Source organism: Strix uralensis, chromosome 17 (assembly GCF_047716275.1).
Source record: "Strix uralensis isolate ZFMK-TIS-50842 chromosome 17, bStrUra1, whole genome shotgun sequence".
NCBI classification, from domain to species: domain Eukaryota; kingdom Metazoa; phylum Chordata; class Aves; order Strigiformes; family Strigidae; genus Strix; species Strix uralensis.
The window spans coordinates 11,628,962-11,655,934 of NC_133988.1; the positions used below are offsets into that span (position 1 = coordinate 11,628,962).

At 37.6% G+C, this 26,973-nt stretch overlaps 1 protein-coding gene across 1 annotated transcript in view; it reads right to left on the reverse strand.

Moving 5' to 3' along the window:
• The window catches only part of ADGRD1 (adhesion G protein-coupled receptor D1), a 156,482-nt gene that overhangs the window by 10,639 nt on the left and 118,870 nt on the right, over window positions 1-26,973 (reverse strand). Inside the window, exon 21 of the mRNA XM_074887453.1 lies at window positions 19,652-19,743. Coding sequence (XP_074743554.1) covers window positions 19,652-19,743 — 92 coding nt within the window. The remainder of the gene's footprint in view (window positions 1-19,651; window positions 19,744-26,973) is intronic.

Consider the following 26,973-nt stretch of genomic DNA (forward strand, 5'->3'; position numbering starts at 1 on the left):
CTGTTGTAGTCCGTGGGATTTAAACTCTTACTTACAATTAAATAAGTGTTTAAAATATTTCAGTGAATTTAGTCTACGGTACAATTCTAGATAAAGAAGCCAAGAGGGCAATAAAGGGAACAGGGGCAGTGAGAATCTAAAAGTCAGTCAATGCTCACTAAAGATACATTTTTTCAGAAATCAGCAGATTTCTATTGAGCTGCAAACCTATGCAAGAGAGAAAGTTGTTCTAAGGAGATTAATGTCCTACTTGTGCCTTTTACCCCCTCGTACAGAATAAAGCACAGGTTCAGGAGAGAAGTGCATAGAGCTGCATGACAAGACACCACTTGTAATTACAACAAACATAAAACAAATGAGAACTTTGTACAACGCAATTCAATGAAGAAATCTTTTAATTAAACTTAGAGACAAGACATCTTGTTCATTTCAGTGATCTGAGCACACACTTTGTTCTATCCTTGATTAAAAGTGTATGTTGAAGAACTGCATAGGCTTCAGGTTTATAGGGAAATCTGGGATGGGGAAGAATGTGGAATTTTTTAAATTTTTTTTTCTGTATTGAGTCATATATTTATGTCCTTGGCCATGAATATTTCTGCACAATTCAACTGAATTCTGCAGAATTTGTTCAGCCAGAAAATGAAGGAATACCTTAAAGCTTGAGCTCTCCTATTTAATTTAAAAATACATTTTAAAAGATACAATTTTAAAACAATTGATACAACTTTATTTTCATTATTCAAGGATGCTTTGGGTTTTGTTCTCTGTTAAGATTAAAGTTCATCACCTCAACTCTAACATAAGACGTGCTCCACTGGGGAGCTGCCAGCAGATCACCTCTTGCAATCAACTTTGTGCAGAAAGACCTGTATAATCCTACAGAGCAGAGCCCCTGTGCCTTCAGGAAAATGCATTTGTGCAGGTCTTGTGGCACACTGCGGGGGAGGATACATGAGAACCTGGAAGATGGATTGGGTACATTCAGATTCCATGATGATTTAGATGCCCTCTCCAACCTGATACAGCAGGTGATTAGTATGCCCAACACAGCTACACTTGTAAAACTGTCTTCATTACAAACCACCCTTTTTCCTTTTTCCCTTTTGTTCTCACACTCTCAATTTTTATGAAATTTGCAGTTTGGAACATAATTTTCCCCAGCTGGTTTGTTGCCAAAAATAAGTTTTCATTATTTCTTTTTGAGTCAGAGCATAAAATGATTCATCTGTAATTTGTAGTTGGGGGCAGAATAGAGTTAAGTACTCAATTTCAATGTTTTCAAAATCATTCTTACAGTTTGGATTTTGAGGAGCCTTTACCATCACAAATGCCTTACATATTTTTTTAAATAATGTATTAATAAAGACTGCTCACCATTAAGCACAGGGTTCAGCACATGTGCAACAGAAATACATAGCTAAAAATGAAAACAAAATACAGATATGTGGGATTTGTCATTCAAATGTATTAGTTTCCTACACATCCATTTAGAAGACCAGCCATGTGAGGGTGAAATTCATCTAAGACTATCTAAGGGTCAGCTCTGCATATGTATTGCTTAAATCTCATTAAATCTTTCTTTTTTTTTTTTCTCCTGATTATTGCATAGCTTTCTATGCTTGTGTGCTCTGACTTTCATCCTATGTATGAAATTATTAGTTCAAGGTGTTTATGAGCTTTACTCAACAAGCAAAGGACTCAGCTCTATTTTTGCTGGTCCTCTTATTTTCTTCCACTTACCCCTCCCCTTCCCATCCTTATTTCATTTTGTCTTTGAACTTTAAAAAAGAGAAATACTAAATGTAAAATGCTGCGCCAAACACCATTAAGGTGGCAAGGTTAAAAAATCTTAGAAATACAAAAGTTAATGTTCCACTAGGCACATTAATTCCGACAGACTGCACGTACTTTATATTTTTTTTATTCCCATTTTTCTTTTCTACATGAATATTTTAGTAGATCCGTTCTAGTACACTAAGATATAGAGCACAATCAAATACATATTGTTTTTGGAGAAGGAATGACTTAAACTGTGCAACCTTAAAAAAAAAAGTCACCACCATCACATGAGCTTTATATTGTCTATGAAATTGGTGACATGAAGAAGAAATACTTTTGGGGCAGGGGCAAGTCTTACTTTGTAGATATTGAGGTCCAGCCCCACCAGGGTTTCATAAACCTTGCTAAAATCTTTCTTTGTCCTTGTGCCCTAATGTGTCAGAAAACAGAATGGCCATAGCCTTATAAAGGATTCTCTAAATTTCTCCTGTGTGCCCCTTCTCATGCTCTGACTTTTGAAATTAGAAGCAACCTACAGCCTGTTTCTCACATACACATTTAAAAGCTCAGATATTGTTACTCTTCTACAGTCTAGTAGCACTAAGTTTGGTGAGATTTTTGTCTTTCTGCATCTATATACACTGAAATATCAGTCCTGGAATTAATTAATTAGGAACCAAGCAAAACCAGCACAAAATATTTCTTTTCTCCTTTGTACTGTTCCACTTTGCCAATATATATTTATATATTTTTAAAGTATGTACCTGTTATTACCTCATTATATAGACAACTTCTGGAAAACACAAAAATATCTTGAGTCTGATTAAATTTTTATATCCAGTGCATATGGAATAGCCTTTGGGATATTACTAGCTGTACATAGCCTATCTATCAATTCAGTCTACAGTTGGGGTTGTTGCTCACTCTGCCCCAACACTAATGATCTCTTCAGCTGGGCTGCAGACACTTCTGAAGCATGGCTCACAAGAACCACTTTGGCATGACTTGATTTCATTGCATGGTTGTTTATTGCAAAAAAGCAAGCAGCAATGACTTAGTACCGCACAGTGCCACATCCTTTGCCATCAGATCTGCAAATGCTGCTCTGCAGACATTGCTGGTCCTTATATAAGTTCATATATAGTCCCACTCACCTGAGCAGTCACATATGAATCCCGTTATCGGGGCGGGAGAGTAGAGTCCTTTGAAAATCCTTAGAAAATTTTTCTGATACACTTCTTGCAAGAACAGTGTTAACTTTATTAATTAATTGTTAATCAAGTTGTCCATTGAACAGGCATTCACCCTTTAAATCTGCTGATCAAAAGAAGTATTTTTGTTTTCCTGTTCTTACAGTTTAATTCTCATTCCTGAGAAGTAAACCTTGCTCACCAGAGATCTTCCACTCCAAATTTCTTCAAGTGGCTTTGTTTGGTTGCTTTTGTTTTAGCATTCACTTCAGTGCAGGATTTTGATATTTTTTTTATATCTTGCTCAGAGATGAACTGTTAGTCAGTGTTTCACACCAACTGAGATCCTGAAGTGTGCACTAATCAATCAATAGAGGAAGGGAAGTTTTCTGAGCTGGATAATTATGATAGCTGTATTGAAGTCCTGGTATAGAAGAAGTACAGGTTTCAGCACCTCTGAGATGTATTTTCATTACCAACATCATATAAAATCATTGCACTGTTACCAAAGTTACTAGGAACATTTTTCCAAGAGCAGGGTTGGGCCTTAGAGTTTTATTGTATTTGCAATTGGTTTGGAACAGCTCTACTCAATTGAGATTGCTCCCTTCCCCTTATTTAATCTCTGCCCTTTTCTGTTATTGCCCTGAGCACGCTGTCGATAGCTTACACCAATGCAGAACGATTACACTGACAGCTACAAGAAAGAAATTTCACTGCTTGCACAAAAAAAAGCTTTATTACTTCTGTGAAGGGGACCCCTAATTCACAAATCAATTTTATTGGTTATGTATGGAGCATTAATCCTTTTAAGACTTCTGACATCCACTTTTCAGTCATGATGCTTGCTGAAGTAAGAACTAAATTCAGACCCATAAGCCAAGATTATATAATAATTGGAAGAAACACTGTCTAAAAAAAGCAAAAATCCTTCACAACATTTCACCAAAATTGCTACCTTGACAAATAGGCCTTTTAACTGAAATTTCTCTCTTGTTTCTTAAACTCGTCACTAGCCACTGTCAGCAACATCCTTTGTACTTTATATAAAAATAAATAAATCCAAAATCCTGTAACTAACATTTCAGACTAATACTGGAAAAAAGTTGAATTTAGCTTCACTTTCCCATTTGTTACAAGTAGTGTTCACTAACCCCTAAGCTGGAAGCTGGAGAGCTGCTGAGAAACTACATGCAGCAGTTCTGACTACGAATGAAAATGGTTGTCATTCCGGTCCATAAGCGCTTCCAACACACACCTTGTCTACTCCTTCTACCCAGCACTCATGCTTTTGTTCCTGCTGGTGCCTCAGGATGGCAGTTCTTCTGGCCACGGCGTTCAGGAGTGCTGTGTGCTGCTGCTCACTTTGTTACCTGATCTTCCAAGGAGCAAAAACCAATACCAAGCGATTTAGGTGGTGAGTTGCCACCATCATCAGACAAATGGAAGAATACTGATGATGACTCATCTTTTTTCGTGAACTAGGCAGTGAACAGCAATGAAAACATATGCAACAGTCTTCAGGGCTGATTCAAAGCCACTGATAAAATTTGGAGTCTACAGAATCGAGCTCCCTTTTACTCCTCAATAAAAACCAAGCAAGTCTCAGTAGAGTAATGCACTGTGGGTGTGGTATAAGCAGCTCAGCAGAGTAGCCAAAGCACAGGCTTGAGAGCCAAATCCCTCAGGACACCTCCTAATTTAGCAACCAATTTACTCCGTATACTGCATGCAAATGACATTGAGAGTAGGTGTTTGGGGTTTTTTCAAAATGAAATTAATCTGTGAACTCTGCTAGACATCTTAATCTAACAAGTAGAGCTCTTGTCTCAGAAAGGACAGAGGAATTTTAATTCTGCTCCTGTCACTAAGCAGTAGCTCATGAACTCCTGCAAATACATACGCATCTTTTTCTCCTCCTACATTTTGTCTTGGCTGTATAGGCAATAAGGTTGATGGCATAAGGAATGTCTTTTAATGAGCATTTGCACAGTTCCTAGCCTAATCTTGGGTGATTTCTAGGCACAACTATAATAAATTGGAAAAAAAAAAAAAAAAAAGACAAAACCACTGGTAACTGCAGATGCCATTTCCCATTTTCCCAAATGTTATTTTGTCCTTTCAAAGTGATGTAGTGAAACTGAATAAGAAATATTTACAGACACTTCAGATCATTGGTTTCTAGTGGGTGCCATTTATAATCCAGGGAAGACGCTGCTAGTCAAGAGTATTGTAGCTATGAAAAAAAAATATCTAGGCTGCAACAGCAACTAAATTCAGATTGATTTTTATCATGTGAGTAGGAAGGGGGAGTGGCATTCTTTTCTCAGTGTACAATAACCAGCCCTCTCACCACAGATCCTCCCAAGAAGACAGACACTGCCAAAGTAGTGCTGCTTCTTGTAAGTCTTCCCAAAAGTTAAGCTGCCTTTAGTAGATACAGCATTTGCCCAGAATATAGGACGTCTGGGCTCAGGTCACTCTTCTGCCTAAGGGAAAGCAGTTCCCTTTTATCCATAAGAGCATTTCAACTCCCTGCTTGATGCTCATTTTCACCTGTTGAACCTGTCCCACTTACATTAAATAATTAAATATTCACTGGGTCAGAGAGAGGTATACTCCACAGATTAATTGTGAGGCACTCTCCTGAGAGAGGAGTCCTACCTAATACTTGCTTTATTAATATTTCTTATTTTATATTAAATATTCATATATAATAATTCATAATAATGCTAAGGGGCAGGATCAAGTCCCGTGTCACCTCCAACACTTCCTAAATCTATAAAGCTGATCCTAAAAGTACAAAAGAAAAAAATATTTCCCAAAGAAAGTAATAAGTACTTAACTAAAACATGTCCTTCTCCTTGTCTCTAATGTAAGCTATTAAGAGAATATAAAGAATTAAAACGTAATGTCCTTGCAAGCTGAATTTTCAGTGGTTACGATTTTCCCAGGGGAATGGAATTTGCAGTGAGATTTTTCCATTTTCTTTCTAAAATTGCTTTCTCCAGCATTTTTTGACACTAATTCTCTCATTGCACTACTGCTGAGACAGCATTCTCTGCTTCTTGATCCCCAAGCCCAAGGTTAGAGCTAAATTTTCATTGAACTTTGCCATTGTGTCATCAAAGAAAACAGTAAGAGCTTATTCTCACAGTAGAAGAATATTCCACATCCAGCCAAGGAGTATTAATAACTGGGTTTGGATGAGGAGGTATAGTACCTGCACTAAGAGGCTTTGTACCACAGGATATCCAGTTGTACATGTATTCATCCCTAAGAGACACCCAAAAGCTTCTCTCCTCTTAGTGAAATTGTCATATCTAAAAGGTGACTGGGAGCTTTTGCTAGTGAATAGTCTTATTGCATATCTGTGCTTTAATCATCCAAACATTGTGTGTCTCTGTGCTTCCTTTCCTGCTCTGCTTCTATTGAAGCATCACTTGAACTGCAAGAACAACCCCAGTGTAACAGAATATGTTTTCTCTTTTCCCATAGCAACCTCTAAAAGAACATGCAGTAGAAATATTTCCAGTTAGATGATCACTTAAGATCTGCTGAGTACCATCATAGGCGAGCAATGATACAATCCTTTTGCATACAATCATTTATAATAAATTCACAATCAGTGGTGCATTTCTTTAAAATCCAGGTAGACTAAAGGGTTGACTGTTTGTTTCAGTCATATGCTAAATTTTTGGAAGTTCAAAAAACGTGGCTGCTGGAAAAGTTTTTTGAGAAACTCCAGTAATGGGTGACAGAACAAATTTCCCAGCAGTTGGTATTGACGTCCACGGCCAGAAGCCAAAACAATCACATTCTCAGAAAACCATGTGGAAAATGAAAGCAACTTAAAAGAAAAAGGAAGAGAACAAGCACTGATCCTTACAATAGTGAAGATTTATGGATTTCTTGAACACAAACCATTCACTTCCCTATTTCTTGCAGTGTTTGGTTCTTCCTTAAAAGCTGATTCTGAAGTTACTTTAAAGGAAGTAAGAGGGGGGAAAAAAGACAAGGAAATATTACTCACTTCCACTTCAGGGGTTCTTTAATAGCCTCACAAAAGCAAATTGACTGGAAAGTCTGGAGGGATTAATTTGTTGTTTTAAAAAGAAAATAAATTGCAATGTTCTAATGAGTCAGGTCTTTTTTATATAGCATGCATTGGTTTGTTTCCAAAGGTGGAACAGTTCTCTTGTTTTTCCAGTTTGCACCTTACAGAGCAAGCACCCAAGAAGAGAGCAGCATTTTTTTCTCACAACCAGACAACAAAAACTATGCAGGAGGATTTTGTTTTATCCATATAGAGTTAGCCATGAGCTAGTCCTGGATTCAAAAAGGTTACAGTATTATTTCTGTTTCTAGACCAAAGATATCAAATAATAATTGCCAAATATAACCATAAATTTAGCTATAGGAGCAACATATTAATAGGATAATCTAACCTTGGCTGTTCTGGATGCTCTGCATATGTGAAAACAGATGTGCCTTCAGACTCCCCCTTTCTTCTAACAAGGACCTAGTGCCTAGCTCTGCATTGGAGTCAGACCAGGAGAAGGAATTTGTTTTGACAACTTATTCCCAGAAAACTCATTACCTGTCTCTTCCAAGGACAAGGCAATGAAAATGTCCCAAAGGGCTAGATCCTGCCTGTGGGTGCCAGATGGACCAGGCTAGATGTCATCTACTTCTTTTCTCCAACATTTGCACCTAATTATTTCTTCCACTACAGCCTCCATTGTTTTATCCATTTTCAAAGCTCCCAATGCAGGACTTCTTCCATCTAATGACAGCCTTCTGTATAGATTATCCCTAGGTACATTGTCAGTGTGAGGCATGAATCTACATTAGTCCAACACTTGCTATTTTTAATTGGCTAAATCTCTGCAAGTCATCTTGAAACAATATACTGAAAATTAATCTTATTGTGCTATTTACAGCCATCTGAATCTTTTTTATAGTTATTATATCATGTGGTGAAAATCTTTGTTTTCCCGGCAGTAAACCAAGATGACAGACCCAGGGCTAATAAAGGGGGATTGTCAAATTACAGAAGTTATGAAAAGTACCTCATAGTGTTCGCTTTTCCTCACATAACAAGAGATTTGAGGGAAGAATTCATGTGCCTGGAATACTGATATGAAAGGGCAGAGCTTGTTCAGAAAGGACATGAAGGGAAAAAGAGAGGGTATATCAGAAATGTACACCTGCTCAGAGAGCCAGAAACTATAGGCAAACAAACCTTTCAGAAATCTCTATGTAAAAATAAAGGCAAAGGAAATGGGAACAGTATGGCAGTGTACATCTATTTTGGCTTGCCAAACCAGGAGGCTAATGTGGATGGGGCCTTTTTTTCCCCCCTAAACATCTCAAGAGTTTTCCAAAGCACAGTATTAGGTGCTAACATGAAGCTAGCTTCATTTAATTAATGATAATGAAATACAGTTTATAAAAATTTAAGACATAAAACTGCAGCCAGTGATGTAACCCCCTTACAATTTATTTTTTTTCCTTACTCTGGGATGTCAAACCAGGAACGTCATGTGTTAAAAATATGAAGTGCCCCTACTTTGTGCTCTGTGCTGGTGATGCCTGCTGGAGCATCATTTGGGGTTTGGGTATCAGATTTCAAGAAAAGTGCAGTCCTCTGGAAAGACTCTGGAGTCAAGCAACAGAAATTATTGATAATCTCAAAAACATGGCCTGTCAAAAATGGGACAGGTTTTGAGTATACAAGTTTACAGGGAAAGGAGGAAACTGTTGTCAATGTCCACTAGAGAAGGACAGGCTCCTATTTGTGCTTTCTTAAACTGCCCTTGTAGAAATGTCAAGCTTCTTAAAAGAAGCCATTAGGAGAAAAACTTCTGAGCTAGCTACATCACGGAGAGACTCAAATTTACATCCCCAGAGGCTTTTACCAGTATAAGTGATTGTGTTTTACACACAATTCAAAATGGTCAGGAGGAATTACACAGCCAGATACCACTGTTCAGCTGACAAGTGGCAATGAACTTCATAACTTGGTAGTTCTGTATGCCTGGGAACACCCAGAAAAATCAGAGACAGGGTTTATTGGAAATCTGTAGGTTTGGCAAATATTTCTGGCTCTTAGCTTGAAGTCAGTGGGGCTCATAGTTTAATTTAGGATGACAAAGTAACAATCACATCAGCCCATACACAAAATTTCTGTGGAATAACATTTATCCCCCTGAGGAACTGAACTCTGAAAATGATCTCTTGACCTAAACAGTCTCAGTGACCCTTAATTATGCAATGATATCAACAGAAAGATCATTCTCCCATTTCCATGGCAACAGTACCAGTGAACAGCAAAGCTATCAAGGTCAGGCATATAAACTGAGAAAGAAAAGTAATTTTCTGTGTAATGGTTCATATGAGCTTTAACCGCAGTAGTGGCAAATAAATAGCTGTATAGTTGCTTGATCGCCTGTCTCAAATGTACATAAGAGAAAAAAAAGAATTGCTGAAGTACAACTACAATCACACTACCTTGGTATTTGGTTTCTAAAAAATGCTAGTGACTGCTGCTTCGGAGGATAACACAAACGGCAGAAAAGCATCCAGCTATGCAATACTGTAACGTGAGGAACTCGATTTCTTATTAAGCTGGAATTAATGAAGCCAGGCAGCATACAGTTTTTATCATGTTTATCAAAGTTAATGTCATAGCTGATGCTGTATTGCAGAAAAGCCCAGTCAGAAAAGTTCCAAAAAAAATTTCCTAATTTATCAAAATCAAAATGTTTTATTAACTGGTTTGATTCCTGCCTCCCCCCAAGGACCTGCTTGCAAATGGAAGATATGGAAAAAATCTGCATACTTCCCTACTAACTTCCTTAGAGCATGCAGGCTGTGTCGTGCCAGGCTCCGGTCCCCTCTTCTTTCTCCCTCACCCCTTTGCACCATCCGTGAGGTGTCCAGGAGCAGGAGGTTTGCAGGCTGGCCAGCTGCCTCATGGGGTGCGGGAGGCTGCTGAGAGCTGCCCCAATGCCAGTGCTTCTGTCTGAGGCTCTTTTGGCTTTTGGAACTGTCTCAAGCCCTTTGCTTCGGTAAGATGCTGCAGTATCAGGTACAGTTGTTATTCCATATACATTATGAAAATGAAAAATAGACTATGTGGTCATTTTTTTTTTTTTTTTCATTTCTGAGCTGAAGATTTGCTGGTTCTCTTGTTCTGTACAGTGTGCTCAGACAATAGCTCATGACAAACTCCTTTATGAGGCTACATACATATTTATGTCTCTTATTGCTGCTTACTTTTTTGAACAAGTAATTTGAATCATTACTATCTCTACTCACATGAGAACACCCAAGGCTTCTTTGTTCTGTTTCTGTGTTCAGATATTCCCTAGTTTTTTGATATCTTTAATAAAATAAGGCAGCTAACTTGGGAGGGTGGCTGGAGAAGCTATGTGAGGCTCACTGGGGATAATAAACACAGTAGAGTTAAAGGACCTGGCTCTTCACGGGGTGATTGCAGCACCTCACTTCAAAAATCTCACTATTCCTAACATTCTCATGCCTTCAATTATCACCTGCTTTCAATTATCATCTGACTTAACTGCCTTTTTGATTATTTCTAATATTGTTCCAAAGAAAAGTGCTTTTTATCCAGTTTCTTTCACTAAAATATATGTTTCTGCCTCATGTCTTTTTCAATTGAAAAGAACTGAGCGTAATTTCCAATTTCTCTTTCCAAAACACATGTAACATATCTACAGTTAATAGCATTTTATTATTTACCTGAAGATAATATCTAAAAGTTTAAAAGGACTTCTAAAATAAGATGTTTTCTTTATTGTAATTACCTGTATTTTTCATCTATTTAATTTTATTTGAGAGAGCATTGTCAGGAAGATATGTAAATCACACTTAGCTAAGAGCTGTGTCAGACTGGGTAGTGATTTACAAGGTTGCCTAGAGCTCTGCACAAGGTGCATGTTTAAATAAGCATTTACTTTGCGCGATGGCATAACTATAATATTTGTCTTATTATTCTGCATAAAGCTGACATAGAGTTCTAGGATTATAAATTGGACCAAGGATGTAAATGCAGTAGTTCAAGCAAACTCTTGAAGTTATTGCTGTTCACAGTGAATTGTACCATTTCATGATGAACGACCAGCATTTAATTGTTACTCTGGTACCAGGCATAAAGCTATGACTCATAACACTGTCCTCCTCCTACCAGTATTTTCATGGCTTAAAATCAGATATTAAAAGATTGAAACCTAAAAAAAAAATTAGGAAATCTTTGAAACAAAAGAATGTGAACTTCAAAGCTGTTTTTCACTGTAGATTTTTCAAAAGCTGAAACTTTCTGTTGTTATAATTCTAGAGTAAAGAAAACATGCTATTCTTTAGACTACTTTGGTGGGGGAAACCCCACACCTACATTGTTCCCACATGTCACAATATCATATTGCTAACGTCTTTGACCCTATTCCTATGTATGCTGGCACCTTGTATATCGCAAAAGACTCATCAGGAATGCTCCAACCTTAGGCATGAGGCCAGCAGAGAGTTTTGTTCTTATTAAATGCTGTATAAATCCTAATTTGACTTAAGGAGGCCCTGTCTCAACCTAGTGCGCCCTCAAGCCCCTGCAGAGAACAGCTTTCACTTGCAGCAACTGCTCTTAGTGTCTATCAGGTACTGATAGGGTGGAATCAAGAAATTGATTCAATCATAGATCAATAAGCACAACATAGGTTTCTAAACGTTGAAGAAGAGAAATAACTTAAGGGTGGCATGGTATGGCCCCTTCTCTCATACCCTGCCCTTCCATTACTGATTTTGTTCTGCTCAGAGCAAGATTTCATCGTAGGGATTTAATAATCAAGTTTTAATAAACCTCATTCTATCCTGACATTCAGATACGAAAACAAACATGCCTAAGCATCTCTAATGAAAAGTATATCTTTATATTCAGAAAATCCAGCACCTCTTAAATATCTAGTTTTCCTAGTATATTTTGTATCTATATGTTGTGTCTTACTGACCTTCCTAACAGAAGAAAGAAATAGGCGCATGAGTATCAGAGCTGCTTCTTCCTTTGGAGCTCACAATCAACAGGCCCTGATCAAGCTGGAGCAGTAAACCCTGTGTAAGGAGAAATAACAGATGGAAACCGATTCCCACAAAGAACAATTTTGGTTCAGAAGGAATCAACCGAGAGAAAAAAAAGTTGTTGAAGGCTCACGGTGTCATCTTGTCCAGCTCAGCCATGAGACAGGATCAGTTGTCGCTCCTGGCACCAGAATTAGCCCTGACAGACATTTGTGCAACCACTTCTGAAAGCCGTTTAAAGACAGCTCAGCAGCTCTCCAGGTGATCAATTCCATTGCAACTCCCCTCCCACTACTGCAAGCTTAAAGATATTTGATTTTTTCATCAGTTTAAGCCTATTACTATTTGTCCCTTCTCCTGCAGTTTTGCAGAGTAGCCTCCTCTCTGCAGCTATGTTTTACATACTTTTAAGCTTTTATTACTCCTCCCAAAATGTGTCTGAAATGTGCCTGAATGATCACAACATGGCCTGGAGCCTTTCTGTCATGCTATGGCTCTTAGCATCTGTGGTAAAGAAAGCACTACCATTAGTGTCATTATGGTTCCTAAAAGATTAGTACTTCCTCATTAATACTCTCCTTGGCAACATTCAAACCCATGTATTTTTAGCCTAAACCTCTGAGTCTACTAAGGAGATATCCAAACTGCATTTGTATTTGTCATATTCAATGAGCCAAAAATTTAATCAGATTGAAGACATTATCATTGGCAGTAGCACTTCAGCTCACTAATTGTCATTGCTTAATACTTTCATTTTAATTATTTCCTTTATTGCCAGTCAACTCTCCTCCCTCCAAGAGTTTCCATGAGGTACATCACTCATGCTGTTTGAAGCCATGTTCAATGAACATGATTTCTTACACACAATTAGAAATAGTCAAGGAATTGCTGAAAGCATATTTGGCCTGCCACACTGCTTTTTCTAACTGATGGCTCTCCTTCAGCAAATGGGAAAAGCTCTTTTCTTTTTCAACAGAGCACACAAAAGCAGGGCTCCACTTCTCCCAGGGTTGCACTGCAGCATCTGCCACCCAGAAAGGCACAGAAAGGGTTTTCTAGCGCTATGGATTTTGAATCCTGGTAGAATTTCAGAAGAGTTTGCAGATTGTAACTTGGTCCTCACCTCTCTTGAAAGGGGAAAAAAAAATAAAATCTCTAATGGTATCACAAAGGGGTGGAATTTAGTTATGGAGTGAGATTATGGTATCTCCTTTAGCAGGAGAGCTCCCATGAGAGCTTCAAGCAAGTGCCATGATTGACAAGTATGTTCTGTGAAAATGAACAGCTGCAAATAACCCTTAGAAAGAGAAGTATTTGGACATCAAATGACATGAAACAGGAATGGAATCACAAGAACAAAACGCAACAAATACACGGTATTGTGGAGAATAATGCCTCATGTTAAAAGCACCAAAGCTATCAGCTCTAACTTGGAGGATTGGTATCCAAGACAAAAGGTGACTGGGCTGAAAGGCAGGCAGTATGTTTATAAACAAAGTAAAATACTGATGCAGAGTCATGGCATGGAATGGATCATTGATTAAACGGATGAGCAATTTGCCACAGTGCATTCGGTGTGCTGCAGGGATATAATAGACGGCTTTGCAAAGTGCTTTGGAATGGTCAATTACACGGTTAAACCATACAGATGTCTGCAGCATCATGAGCTGTTGGAGGACAATCCTCTTGTATTTGTATCTGTCAAAGGGAAAATCTTTCTGTACAGCTTATTTTTTTCAAATAACCAAAGCAAGGAGTGGATTTGCATTAAACCTACATACTCTGTTTTCAGTGTCATGCAAAGTGGTTAAAAAATGCAGAACAAACTAACACAGCAGCTTACATGACTTGCTTGCCCTGCTGAGCTTTCCTTGAAGGCCTGTTTTGCTCCCATGCACTGCAGCTACTGCCATTTGTTCCAATTTTCAGTCATTAATTTAACTAAACAGAAAAAATGTTTTTCCTCCACTCAGCAGAGAACTAAGAGTCTGTTTTATCATTTTACAGAGTGAAGACTGAGCTTTGAGGGACAAAGGAAATTAGTAAAATGAAAGAAAGAATAGGGTAAAAAGCTAAGAAATATTTCTAATTTTGTCATAATTGCTTTCTCCGTGGATGAATATGATAGCTATGACTTCTGGTTCACTAGCTTCTGAAGTGTAAGCTTTATACAAAAGATAGAGATTTTTCCAAGTCATTGGACCATTTCAGAGCAAGCAGTGAGGAAGTATTCAGTAAGAGTTGGACTTAGCAATTTATTCAAGAAAAGTTAATGAAACTGTCTCTTCCAGACTATACAATGTAACAGTGAACTAACTGGGAAAGCGCAGTGGTATGGCTAAGCATGGTATCTTTGTTTCTAGTTTAAAACTACTGTTCCTGCAACAGAGACTGCTTTGCATTTCTTCCTCTATTACAATGAATATTAGTCAGTGCAAAACTAATATCTTTGGAAACTATATTATACTTTAACCTTTGCAATCCAGGAGCCAGGTAACTCATGTAATCAAACAACTACCTGTCGTGGATAGACTTAATCAGGGAAGCGTTCTCCCATGGCTAATGAAATGTGCACATTTCTAAAACTCCGACATATTAGATATCTTTTCTCACTGTAACAGAGAAGTAACTTCCCAAGTAAACACAGCAATGAGACTTTGAAAGGGTAGAGCAGCAAGAAAAAAGCTATTTAGGTCCTAATAAGAGTTAATGAATGCAGTAAGTGGAATTAAGACTTTACATGCAGCAGAAATAAATAAGAAAAAGAGTTCAAATAGTCCATAACTCAGAAATGTAATCATATGCCTTTTCAAGCACATGAGTAATTCCATTAAACTAGTCTGCTTTAATTGCATTAAGCTTAGAGAGACCAGTCATATGCTTAAACTCAAACCTATGATTAATTATTTCCCTAAAAGAAGGCCCAGTCAAGAATGGATAATGCAAACAAATGTTGTCTGTCAGCATTTAAATGTTTCAAGGTATTTGATTCAGCATTCTATAAACTAAAACATTCAAATTAGCTTCTTGGTGGAAAATCTGTTCCCTGGATCCAAAACATTCTCAGAAAGCAGCATGTAAATTATTGCACAGAATTATCTTGCTGAAAGTGAATAGCTAACCATCTAATAAAAGGTTCACATATAATCAATCACAACTAAGTGAAACAGCTCATTTTCTATACATGTGTTCAATCTGCTTCAGAAAACCATACAAAAAGCATGTTCTTAAATAAATTCAAGTACTAAATAGGAGCTGATAATAATTCTTTACTTAGCTCCTACCAGTAAACTGCTCTTGCAGAATTAAAGTTTCAGACACTAAAAAAGTCACCTTTTTCACACACATAAAAATTCCTACAATGACCAAATACTTACTGTTCAGACTGTCACAAGAGTTTATTATGCATTAATTAGCATCTCTGATCATATACTGATTAATTAATTGTATTCATTTTGCCTTAAATTGTTGGGTATTTTACAGTTTATGTATCATATAAAGTTACCCTTTTATGCAGCTGCTTCAGTTTATCCTATATTTTATTTTGGGGGTGCTATTATTATTTACTTTAAACAAACAAACAGAGATGTCCACACCAGTATCTCTGAAACTAGAATAAAATGTTCAGCAAGATGCTGTCTGATATTGCCATTGTGACAAGCGACATCTAAACCTGAGAGGTCAATCAGCCCATAATGTACTGCACTTTATTCTGGACAAAGTGTGAATAGGGAAGATGAATAATTAAATACTTTTATGATAAAAAAGTTTTGTTCACTACTTTCTATTCTACTTTGACCTTTTAATATGAAGTCCAATGGACACTGCCTTAGAGTGGAGCACTGGCTCACCCTCATACATATTCTGTACTCACACTTGAGTCAGCATTTGAGAGGACCTGTTGCCATATGGAAAATTGGGAAGAATTCCTCTAAATAATTACATCAGTTTATTACTGTCTGTTGCCAAGAGAAACAAGCCTTGTTGGTAATATCCACTTGCGTTGCCAAGTAACTTAATCTTTAGGGAAACTCAATACGCTCCAGTACTAGCACTTCTCTAACAATAAATATCCTTTCTAACTGATATCATCGTGGCTTGTAACTGCATCTTTGTTCTGACAATTTCCTAAGGTAATCTCTGCTCAGTTATGGGTTGATGGCCTAGGAGGTGTGAGTTATCACACCTGGCTTGAGACATGCACAGAGATGGTATCTGAGTATGAGCTGGGCAGTCTAGATAACCCTCATGGTCACTGGGGAGAAATCAGAACCTTTAAGGTAAGATGAACGCTTGACAAGATCAACTGCATGGTAGAAACACCCATTTCTCCACTGATGAGGAGTCCAGGTGGAGGTGAGCTCTAAAGTTAGGGGAGATGAATCCAGGTCAGGTGCTCTCCCATCCAGGCTGCCAGCAGGAATGGAAGTCAGTCCTTGTCAGTGTGATTAAACTTTTCCTTTGGCAGCAAAGCCTGGCAAGAGGCAATTCTGATGATGAGCCCATTCTGTAAAACCTGTGGGCTGGGATTTTCAGACTACAAGGGCTGTTGGTATTTGAACTCAACAACAGCTGCAAGTGTGAAGCCTCTTAGTCAGGTGCTTAAAGGCAGATACAAATATTGGCCTGAGTTACCGAGGAAAGGCAAGCTGGTGCTGGCACCTCCCTCACTCTTTCGCCACAGGCACTTTCGTGGTTCTCCAGCCAGTATTGCTATGTCTTTCAGTTCATTATCACTTGTAAACTTTGAAACCCTGCTGTTTAAGTGCTATCATCCAAATTGTTGCAGACAGCAACTTACCTTTCTCATTGTGCTTTCCACTTAAATTTCATTCCTGCTTGAAAAGACAGCACTGAAATCCCTCTTCTTTTCCCTCTCAAGTTTATTGGATCAAGCAGGCTTCCTCCACAGCTCCTTGCACTGCAATTCTCATTTTCTGTCTTTAGCTTTCTGAAACCATGAACACAGCCCTAAAAAAACCCCACTTCTGCCTTATGTACCACTTCACTGCAACATGGTGACAAAGTGCTTTCTTGTCTCACCAAAATCATGCTGTGCCATTTTAATTCAGCTGTGTTTCTAACAAGTGCTTGATAAATTCTTTCTAACATATTGCAGTTTCCCCCATAGCTAATATCAAATGAACTGCACTATTCATACGGATGCCTGACAGACCCTTTATTTAACGCTGATCTTACACAGCATTTTGCAGTCTTCAGTGATTCTTCCTTAAGCCAACTGAATATGTTGATTCAAAAACTACCTTGCAGTCCTTGCTGACAGTGACTTGACAGAAACGACAGAGCTTATTGCATTTTTCTGATTTCTGTGTGCTCTCTGTCACTGATTCATTTTGTGGTGCTTAGCCACTCTCACATGTTAACCTCTAATCAACATCTAGGCTCCTTTAGTGGTTGGAGGCATGGTTTTTTTCACTATGAAAAACATTTCCTGTGCAGCTGTCAGAACAGAACTCTCTTTTGTTTTGTTCTCTTCTTATTTGGAAAAGAGTACCATCGACAGAATGATTTCACACTAGATATATAAACTTCTCACCTGTATAAGAAATACTGATGACAAGAAAATTAAATCCAGTGTTAGAAAGGACTTATATTTCTCTTTATTCCAACAGACCAGTTACTTTCTCCATGACATCCTCTGTACATGAAACTCCAATTCATCATGCCTCACTGCTACATTGAATCAGGGTATAAATACTCTCTAAGATCTGATTTGGACAGCTTTTCTCTGATGTTGGAATGCCTTTCTCATTTCAAATTTCTTCTGAGGACCCCTTTCTGTAATGATAGTTCCAGAAAAAAAAGCTATTCTGTATGTTCTGTTTACCTTCAATTATATTTTATTGAATTGATTTAGTTCTATGAGGAAAGCTGTTCTATCAGAGCACATTTCTGCTTAATCAATAATTTAAAGATTTAATGCTTCCAGATATATCTTCCCATCGATTATAATTTTTCTCCACCACCATCACTTTTGTTAGGTCAAGTCCTAAAACTGTATTTTAAACATTATTTGGCACAAGGAGCAGCTCTTAGCCTGGTTATCTGGATTTTCAGTACAGAGCTCCACCATTCCAAATCCACAGCTGATAATATTTGAACTAAGAACATATACTCCTGATTAAATGCATTTCATCTTATTCCTAGACCAACCATTCATAAATCATTTTACTTATGTACACACACATAGTTTTCTTTTAAAAAATTAATATATATTGGTGTGCAGGGTACAATGTGTATTGAATCAATTCTTTGTAATATAAGTAAGGAAATATCTAAGTACACAGAGCAATCTGTGTAGCTCATCTTCTACTTATGGAGGTTGTTCCTTTGTCTTCATAATTCCAATAGTGCATACAAATTGGCATTGACAATATACAGTTATTTGCTTCCTAAGGTTCCATATTTCCTTTGTATTTCTGAAGGTCACAAGGACTCAGCCAAACCTGAAACAGTAATTTTAATTCCCAGTCTTTTCATTTCACTACAGTGTAATTATCTTATAGATTTTTGTGTAGACTTATTTACTGTTTTTCTTTTCCTGTTGGATAAGTATACAATAACTAAACTAACTTCAATTAGGTAACTGTCACCAATATTTAAAACTTAATGGCATTTTAAAAATTACATAAGTAATCCAAGCATAAAAATTATTCTTTATGATAACATTTCAGAGCAGTGGCACCAAATCCTTACCTTACAATAGCCTGTGACTCAGAAACATTAAACACAAAACATCATCACATTATTCTTCTACCTAAAATACATATTCTTTGAGTTATATACAGTGTCCTTTATATATTTGCACTAAAGCATGTTTAGGAGATACAAAATATAAAATGGAATATTCAGCATCTTACTTTAAACTCAGTATATTAAATTATCTTCTTAGCTACCCATATATAATCCTATAGATTTTAGAAATCAGAATTTGTCCTTGTGCATTCAGATGTAGCAATGTGTCTACCTTACATTTTCTCTCTAGCCTTGCTAGCACAGTATTTTAAACATGATACACTGTCAGAGAGCCCACCATCCCAAGAGGCTCAAGGCACCTTGATATAAAGACCCATTTGAATTTAAACACACATTTAAATCTAGTATAAGTCTGTGCGCTTTGCAGTATCAAGAGAGTCTTAAAGATAAGCATTGCCCAAATATTATGCTGAACTGGGTCTAGAAACAAGGTTTATCCTTTGAAGGAGCAGAATAGTTGCAATACCTCAGTACAGATTAATGATGCTCTGTGAGATTTATCTTTGAATACAGCAGGAAGAGGAAAGTCTCCATTAATAAAAGGGAAAATCATGAATCAGCAAATGTTGGACACTGTAATAAGCAGAACAACATTTTAGCTCATGCTGAACCACAGGTTTCACCCTGTGCAGCATTTGCCTTTCATAAAATATAGGTTAACTGGCTGCACTACCTTTAACATTATTTGCTTTTTACTAAAGAGGAATGATATCAGTGTTCTGGGAGAAGTCCATAATATATGTCTCTGTGATATAACATTGCTAGTGTGAGATTATTAACTTGTTATAATTTGAATGAGAAAAACTTACTTGAGGGCATTGGCATCTCCGTGGACCTTATAGCTGTCTGCACTGATTCTTGAGATAACTCTGGTAACAGCAATGAGAATACCAATATTGACCTGAAGAAGAAGGAACAAGACTTGTTCAGGAAGGTATTGACTGTGTCAGAGGTGCAAACTGCCCTAGGAGTGTATTGTACAATACAACAGAAAATAGGAACTTCGTGTGTTGTATTTATTTGGCAAAAGAGGTTTCCAATTTTGGATTGGTAGAGTTTAACTGTTGTCAATGGATTTCCCTCTCCCCACAGTGGGTAGTTCTTTCTTTCCTTCAGGAACAGTCCTTGTCTGTTTAGGATAAGGCTGGACTGGTACATTTCTTCACAGCTAAAGAAGTGCTCAGGATCCCTACTGTACAAATAAATACCCTAACAATCTACTACAGCTGACAAATCAGACAAGAACTCCAGTGAAGAGGGACATGTGTCTGCATGCTCTTTATTTTTGTCCTTGCATGTGCACAGACTTCAGAAGGCACCTTTCCCGCTAGACCTCACAGTGTACAGTTCCCGTTTCTTACCAAAGTCTGCCTGCAATTTAAGCACAAGATTATTTTAAAACAGCAATGAGGAAAATATGTTAAGCCTGAGCTCTGCTCTTCAAAACCCCTGCTCTTTGTGATGTCAGGCCCAGCAGAAACATCAGTAAAATGAAAAGAACTCCCACCAGAAAAGTAGGAAATCTTGAAAAGACTAACACTAAAAATGTCTAACAAAAGAGAGTTTGCTCTGGAGTCACAGGTGAAGAAATAAGGAAATCTTTATCACTTGAAGGAAATGTGGCAAAGACTGTCTTGCTGTGCAAAAACCTTAAGTTTAAAGAAAAAAAAAAAAAAAGAGGAGAGAATGTGAAGGTAAAAGACATATTTCTCCCTTCTTGACCAAAGTTACATATCAGCTACAAAGCTAATATTTAGCATCAAGTTAAGAACAAGGGCAGAACAAAACTATCTTGAACTACAGAAGAAAAAGAAAGACTTCAAAATCATGCTGTTGCTCAATTAAAACTCAATAATCATACTCTATTTTGACATAAATATTCTAATTCTGAGGATGAGAGGATGAATTTAAAAATGTATAATTTTGATGATAATGATTTCCTTGGTATTTTTCAAATCTTCTGACTACTCTTTTAATTTTAGATTTCTAAGTGCAGATCATCACCTGGTGTGAAGTAGGAGCATAGCTGTTTTAGAGTTCATTTCCACCACGGCTTTTTTAGCCTGTCCAAAGAACACCCTGAGGAACCTGACAGCTTTTCAATTACAAGTGTACTTGTTCAATCAGCTTTAAAGAGATGAATAAGAAGTGAAATTCAATGGTCTTGGGATCATTTTCCCTATTCCAACCAAATCATGTTTTGTAAATATCTTTTATAAATTCTTTGAGGGTGTAACAAGCATTTTTGAGAAACCCATTTATATGCTAAATATGCACGCTGACTGAAGCAGCAAACGATGAACATGAACAAGTTACACATTCTCTTCTCTTTCTCTCTTCTCCTTTTCGTGCAAACCTTCCAATTTTCTGCTGCATGTCCACCAAATGCTCACCATCATTACTCCAGCTTTTCAGGGGAATTACACAGAAAATGCCTCTCTACCCTTAACCTTTTTCCCAATACATTATCATTCAGCAGTTTTGGTCTTTTATCCAAAATATCAGTCTCCCCTTTTGACACTTCCTTATGTGTGTCTCACTGACAGTTCAAGTTCATCCTGTCACTTTTGCTCCATGATCCCTGCTTCTGATGACTGCAAACAACAGCACACTCCTGCCAGCCACACAAGCACTTAACCCTAATGCTTTCTTTCATTCCTAATTCTTTTAAGACACTCCTAGATTTTGTTTTCTGCATAATATTTTTAAAAATATGCAGATTATGCCTAAATAATATATATTAAAATACTCCTCCAAAAAATCCAGTGGAGTAAAACCAAAAAGATTAAACCTCATTCTTCAAATTCCTACATCTTACAAAAGTCAGTGAAAGTTATTAATGATAAGCACCACCAAATGAATGCTCAGAATCTTGCAAACTCTCACTCAAACTGGACACAAACACTAAGATTTGGTCATGAAAACAGCACAAGCAAGATAGTCTCAAAGGAGACAGATGGTTTTCTAAAGCACAAACTGTTCAGCATTTCTAGCTGAAATTTATTTTCTTTATATAAAAAAAAAAAAATTCAAAAATTAATTTCCTAGGTATTTTGGATGGTCTAAAGTGGAAATTTAAAAAGGCCTTGAGCCTCTCCTCTTGTGCAGTCAGTGTGACGATGCTTTCCAGGGTGTCTTAGTAATATGTTTAAAAGACGAGAAGAAAACAGCTGATAAAAACCAAGGTACTTGTAAAATTAGCAATGAACCATTACACTCAAGTCCCAAAGTTCTATATTTAAATTTCCTAAACTACTTGAAAATTTTTGCTTAGGTATTTTGAGAAATTGGAGTAATCTCATCCAGCCTAAATAAACAGATTAGCTACAAATGTCTTCCTTTGTTAATGTTTCAGTAAGTAAAACATGGAGGTATTTCCACTGCCCTTATAATTGGAAACCAAAATACAGCCACTGAATTGTTCCTTCAGTGATTTTTTTGGCATCTGATGTAAATACTTTGCCAGTGATTTGAACAGGAGAATGCTTAGTTGATGAAACACTCGTTACGCTTTAACCTACATTAGAATGTTCAAACTAGGAAAATAAACATTTAGATATAGCAACTGTATATAGTTCCTAATTTTACTTTTCTGAAAGGCCAGATTACCTAACAGTTGCAGTTATTTTGCCTTAAAATTACAGAGGAGCTCAGAATATTTTTGATTGCAGGTACTGGCCACACTACTTTAAAAAAAATATATAGCTAAGAACATTAGCGCTTGTTTCCTAACTCACAGGATTTCTTTCAAGGCAGCTTGTCCAACCCCAGGCACTCACAAGTCTCTGTGAAATCAGCAGGAGTTGCCAGTTCCCATTATTGTAGGCTTGATCCAAAGCCCATCAGAGCCCATGGAAAGATCGCAATGACATCAGGGAGCTCTGGCTCACTGTAGTGACAACTTCATCTGACTAAAAATTGTCAGAACAGGAAGAGAGTTAAATGACCAAAAAGGACCTCTTTCAAAATCTTTTCTCATCTAAATTTTGTCAGACCAGATACAGCAAGACAAATTCTTTCCCTCACTTATGCTTTTTTGCAGGGGTTTCACCTAAGTTTCCTCCAAGTCTCATGAGATTTTAGTTTCTTCTTTAGTAGAGTGCAGAAAAATCCCATGTGTAACACCCTCTGATGTGGTGTGTTGCATCCTAGCCAAGAAAAGGCTTGGCAGCACAGAGGAACTAAAAAAAAAAAAAAATGGATAAAACATATTGCCTTAATTAAATCCATTGACCAACTTTCCTCTAAAACCACAAAGTATTTTAGACACCACTTCAGTTTTGGACAGTGGTACAGGGAGTTATAACTGACTCTTCCAATCTGAGGTTTAGCATACTCTCTCATGGTGCGAGGTAATTTGATCCTTATCATGACATCACTGGTAGCACACCATCGCTGCAAGTTGGTGCAGTTGCAGCCCATTGCTAGGGCACATCAGAAATCATTACTGGGTAAGATGCATTTCCAAGCACAGCTAGCCAATTAAATTAGAAAGATGGTAAAATTTGGGAGAATGATTTGGGAAAGCCTGATTCCACTTTTAGCTATCCCAAAGCAACTACAGATAGAACAGACTAAACTGAGTTATTTTAGACTTCTGTGTTCGTGACTTTATATTAATGCATACAGTGTCACACTGGTCAGAGCTGAATATTAGAGCAAAACTTTGAGGTTGAAAAGGAAATACATAAGAAAATAAATAATAAACATAGGGTGTAACAGATCCCTGACTTCTCTTTCCTAATATTAATCTTTAATTTTTAATTTCTTACAATCTGTCCCCTTGTTAGAAAAAATGTTGCATGTTTTCCTCTTGGTTAAGTAAGAAGAAATTTAATTTTAAAATAATGAAGAAATTTAATTTTAAAATAGTAAAAGTGCTCATAACTGAGTGCTAATAAGAAAAAATTAGAAGCTTAGCAGCTGTGGTCTGTTCATTTGGGCTCTAATCCACCACAGCACTGAAGTATGCACTGGATTTCAATGACTCTGAAGAATCCTACTGTTTCAGGGCCTTTGAACGCTATGGCTCCAATTCTGTCACTTTTTCCCATGATGAATGATGTCTAATAAGGGACACAAATTGTCACTTTTCAATCAGTGGGCCTACCTGCAGAGTAAGATACTATTCAACATATGGAAATGATCCCAATTCTGCACTGGTACATAAAGGTATGAATAAATACCATACGGCAACAGAACTTACTAAATCATGTATGATCAGCAGGTATGAGGGAGCAAATTATTTTTTATATATTGAATGTTCATAAGTAAGTCACAACTGAAGACAGTGATGGCAATCTCAGCCTGGGATCCAAATTCCATGAAGTCCCATCTGAGGACACTGGTTACGAAGCTGATGTCCCCACAGCACAGAACTGTTAGTAATATGCTAATGAAAATCTTTTAGTTCCATAAAAATGCTGTTTATCTGAAAGACTTGTAAAAAACCACCAGGAAAATAACTACTTACAGGGAAAACAATAGAGAGGACTTGCAAGGACTACAGCCCAGTATCTACCCCCTGCAATGGATTGTTCAGTGTCTGCAGCACACCCACTGCTCCATGTACACAGATGCTTTTGCAGAATTTCCTTAATTTTGCCATATCTATGGAAACACACCAAGGCAGCAGATGGTTGATAACAAACAAAGCCTTCTGACAGAAGTTTTAATGTCTTGTTCCAAAAATTCAGGTGCTTTGTCAAGGTTTCTTTTTTTTTTTTTCTGTTGAAGTCACGTCCCAGGCCAACTTTGGCTGAGATTAGTTTGGTTTTCAAATTAATTGCAACAATTTTTTTGTGAAGCTGCCTTAAAAGGATGCTATGGAAGCTTGGATGTTGTGGTTTGGAGGATGGGGGAGAGTGTTCTTTAAATCTTAAGATGCAGGTAGAAGCCAGAAGACCTACACATAGAAGGAAATATTTCCTTCATCCCATCCCTTGACTGAAACCCCAAAGAAAGAGCACTTTGGGTACGAGAATCCATATAGGACTGGGAGGTTCTGTGAATTACTCCCTAGAAAAGTATGTGTGAGTATTTTTTCCCAGTCACACTCCCACCACATCATTCTGTTTTAAGGCTCCGTGATGTCTATATTGCCTGTGAGGCTGTGGCAGGACAAAAGTAGACTGTGTCTGTCTAGTCTCTAGGGAGTGGGAGTTGAAAAGAGCAGTCCCCCTGTTTTCTTTGCAGCATAATTCTTTTTCTTGGCAGAGAGAAACTGTGGATGGAAGTAGTCAAAAACTGCTTTTTGAGAAGTATTTTCAGATCTAAACACTAGTTCATGCAATGAGTGGCTAATTTGTTATTTAAAGAGCACAGGCACACATGCACACAGAAAATAGTGTTTAGCCTTGTTATTTCCCTATAGGCTCTAACACATTTTTCAGCTAGCGTATTCAATGCCCAGAGAGAATAATTTGTCAGCTAGCTTGCTGCTATTTTGGACAGAGCTGGGTTTAGACTATTTAACAAATTGCTCTACGTGGATCAACCTTGTGAGCTCGCTCTTTCTCAAAATATTTGTATCCCTACAAGAATATAACTTGAGCTACACAAACGTTATATATCGTAAGCAAGAGACAGACAGTTAAACCCTTACTTTCACTGGCAAGCAGCTATGCATGGAAATTGCTGAACACTGTGCTCACTCAGGTGAGTAAGCGTTTCACTGTTTGGCATGTTTTTAACTAATATCATCTTTGGACAGCAGCTGGGAAAGATTTGATTTTACTGGTTGTATCTCATTTCCTCCTTTGCTGCTGAACAATGGGCACAAAGCAAGTGCTAATGTGAGATGGAGACATTTGAGTATTAGATTATTTTAATTGCTCTCTAATCATCAATATCTACATATCTTTGAATATAAACTCACACACAGAAAGTCTAAGGTGCAGGCCACCAAGGAATTAAGTTTGTTGGAACAAGTCCAGACCTGTTTAGCCATCTCTAATCCAATGATCAACATTTCTTATTTACATGTATATGCTTTCACTTAGGTAAAAGAAATTCTGCCCTTACTGCACAGGGACTTTCCAGTGTTGCCATTAATAATTTGATTAAAATGCTAACATGAAACAATTTCTGTCACATCAATACAGCAACTATTTTCATTGGGTTTTTAAATATATATTTATATTATCTAGTTTTTCAGAGGCTATATCTTGAGTGGAAGGTGTTGGAGTGGGCTGGGCTGCCTACAAGAGGTGCTGATTTCCCTGCCTCCCAGGCAAATGTTAGCATGTCCACTCAGCTGCAGTGTAATATTGCCTGTGATGGAAAAGGTCAGCCAAGGAGCCACCTTCTGCTTGCCGAATGGTTATAGACATATGCAGTGGTAAACACGAGTTCTATATGTATAGCTCTCCTTCCTTCCTTTGGCTTGTGAGCAGATTTGTTGGGTTTTCCTGTGTGAGGAAATTTGGTGAAGTATCTTTGTGCTTTCCACAGAAATCCTAGCTTTCTTAGGAAAGCACAAGGTACAGTCAGTGGCTCCTTTTGATGCTCTTCCATGCTAGTACTCAGGATCTTATTTTACCTGATCCTCCTTAAACACCACAGCAGTCAGTCTCTGGTATAGATTTGGGCTCACGTCTTTAAAAATCTAAGTAAAGCTTTCAAGACAACCTGATTTCACTAATCAGTGAGTCTATTCCATGTTCATACTGTCACTCTGACATTATAACCTGCAGCAAAAACTGTAGATAACCTGATCAATTAAAGTATTGGAAACAGTGCTGAAGAGGAATAATCTCCCACTTAATCCCTGCAAACACCCCTGACTCCTTAAGTAATCATAGTGATTAAGCTACAACTCACTGTAATTTAATGTGTGGGCATAATTAAACTGCTGTAGAAGATTCGTGTATCAGCATCAGAGCCATGAACCTGCATCCTTCCCTCGAAAGATGATGTTCATTATAGCTGGCAGAGGTGTTTACGGCAGCCACCTGAACCCTGGCAAACTCACCTAAATAGCCCTGCCTTGACCAGCTGGACAAACTGCCATACCTGACATCAAATTCAAAATCAGACAAATAGCACAAATTCCTTATCACTGTAAGACAGGTGTAGAGGCATCTTGTCACCTTCCCTAGAGCTCACCCAAGGGGTGACAGCTCACAGAGTT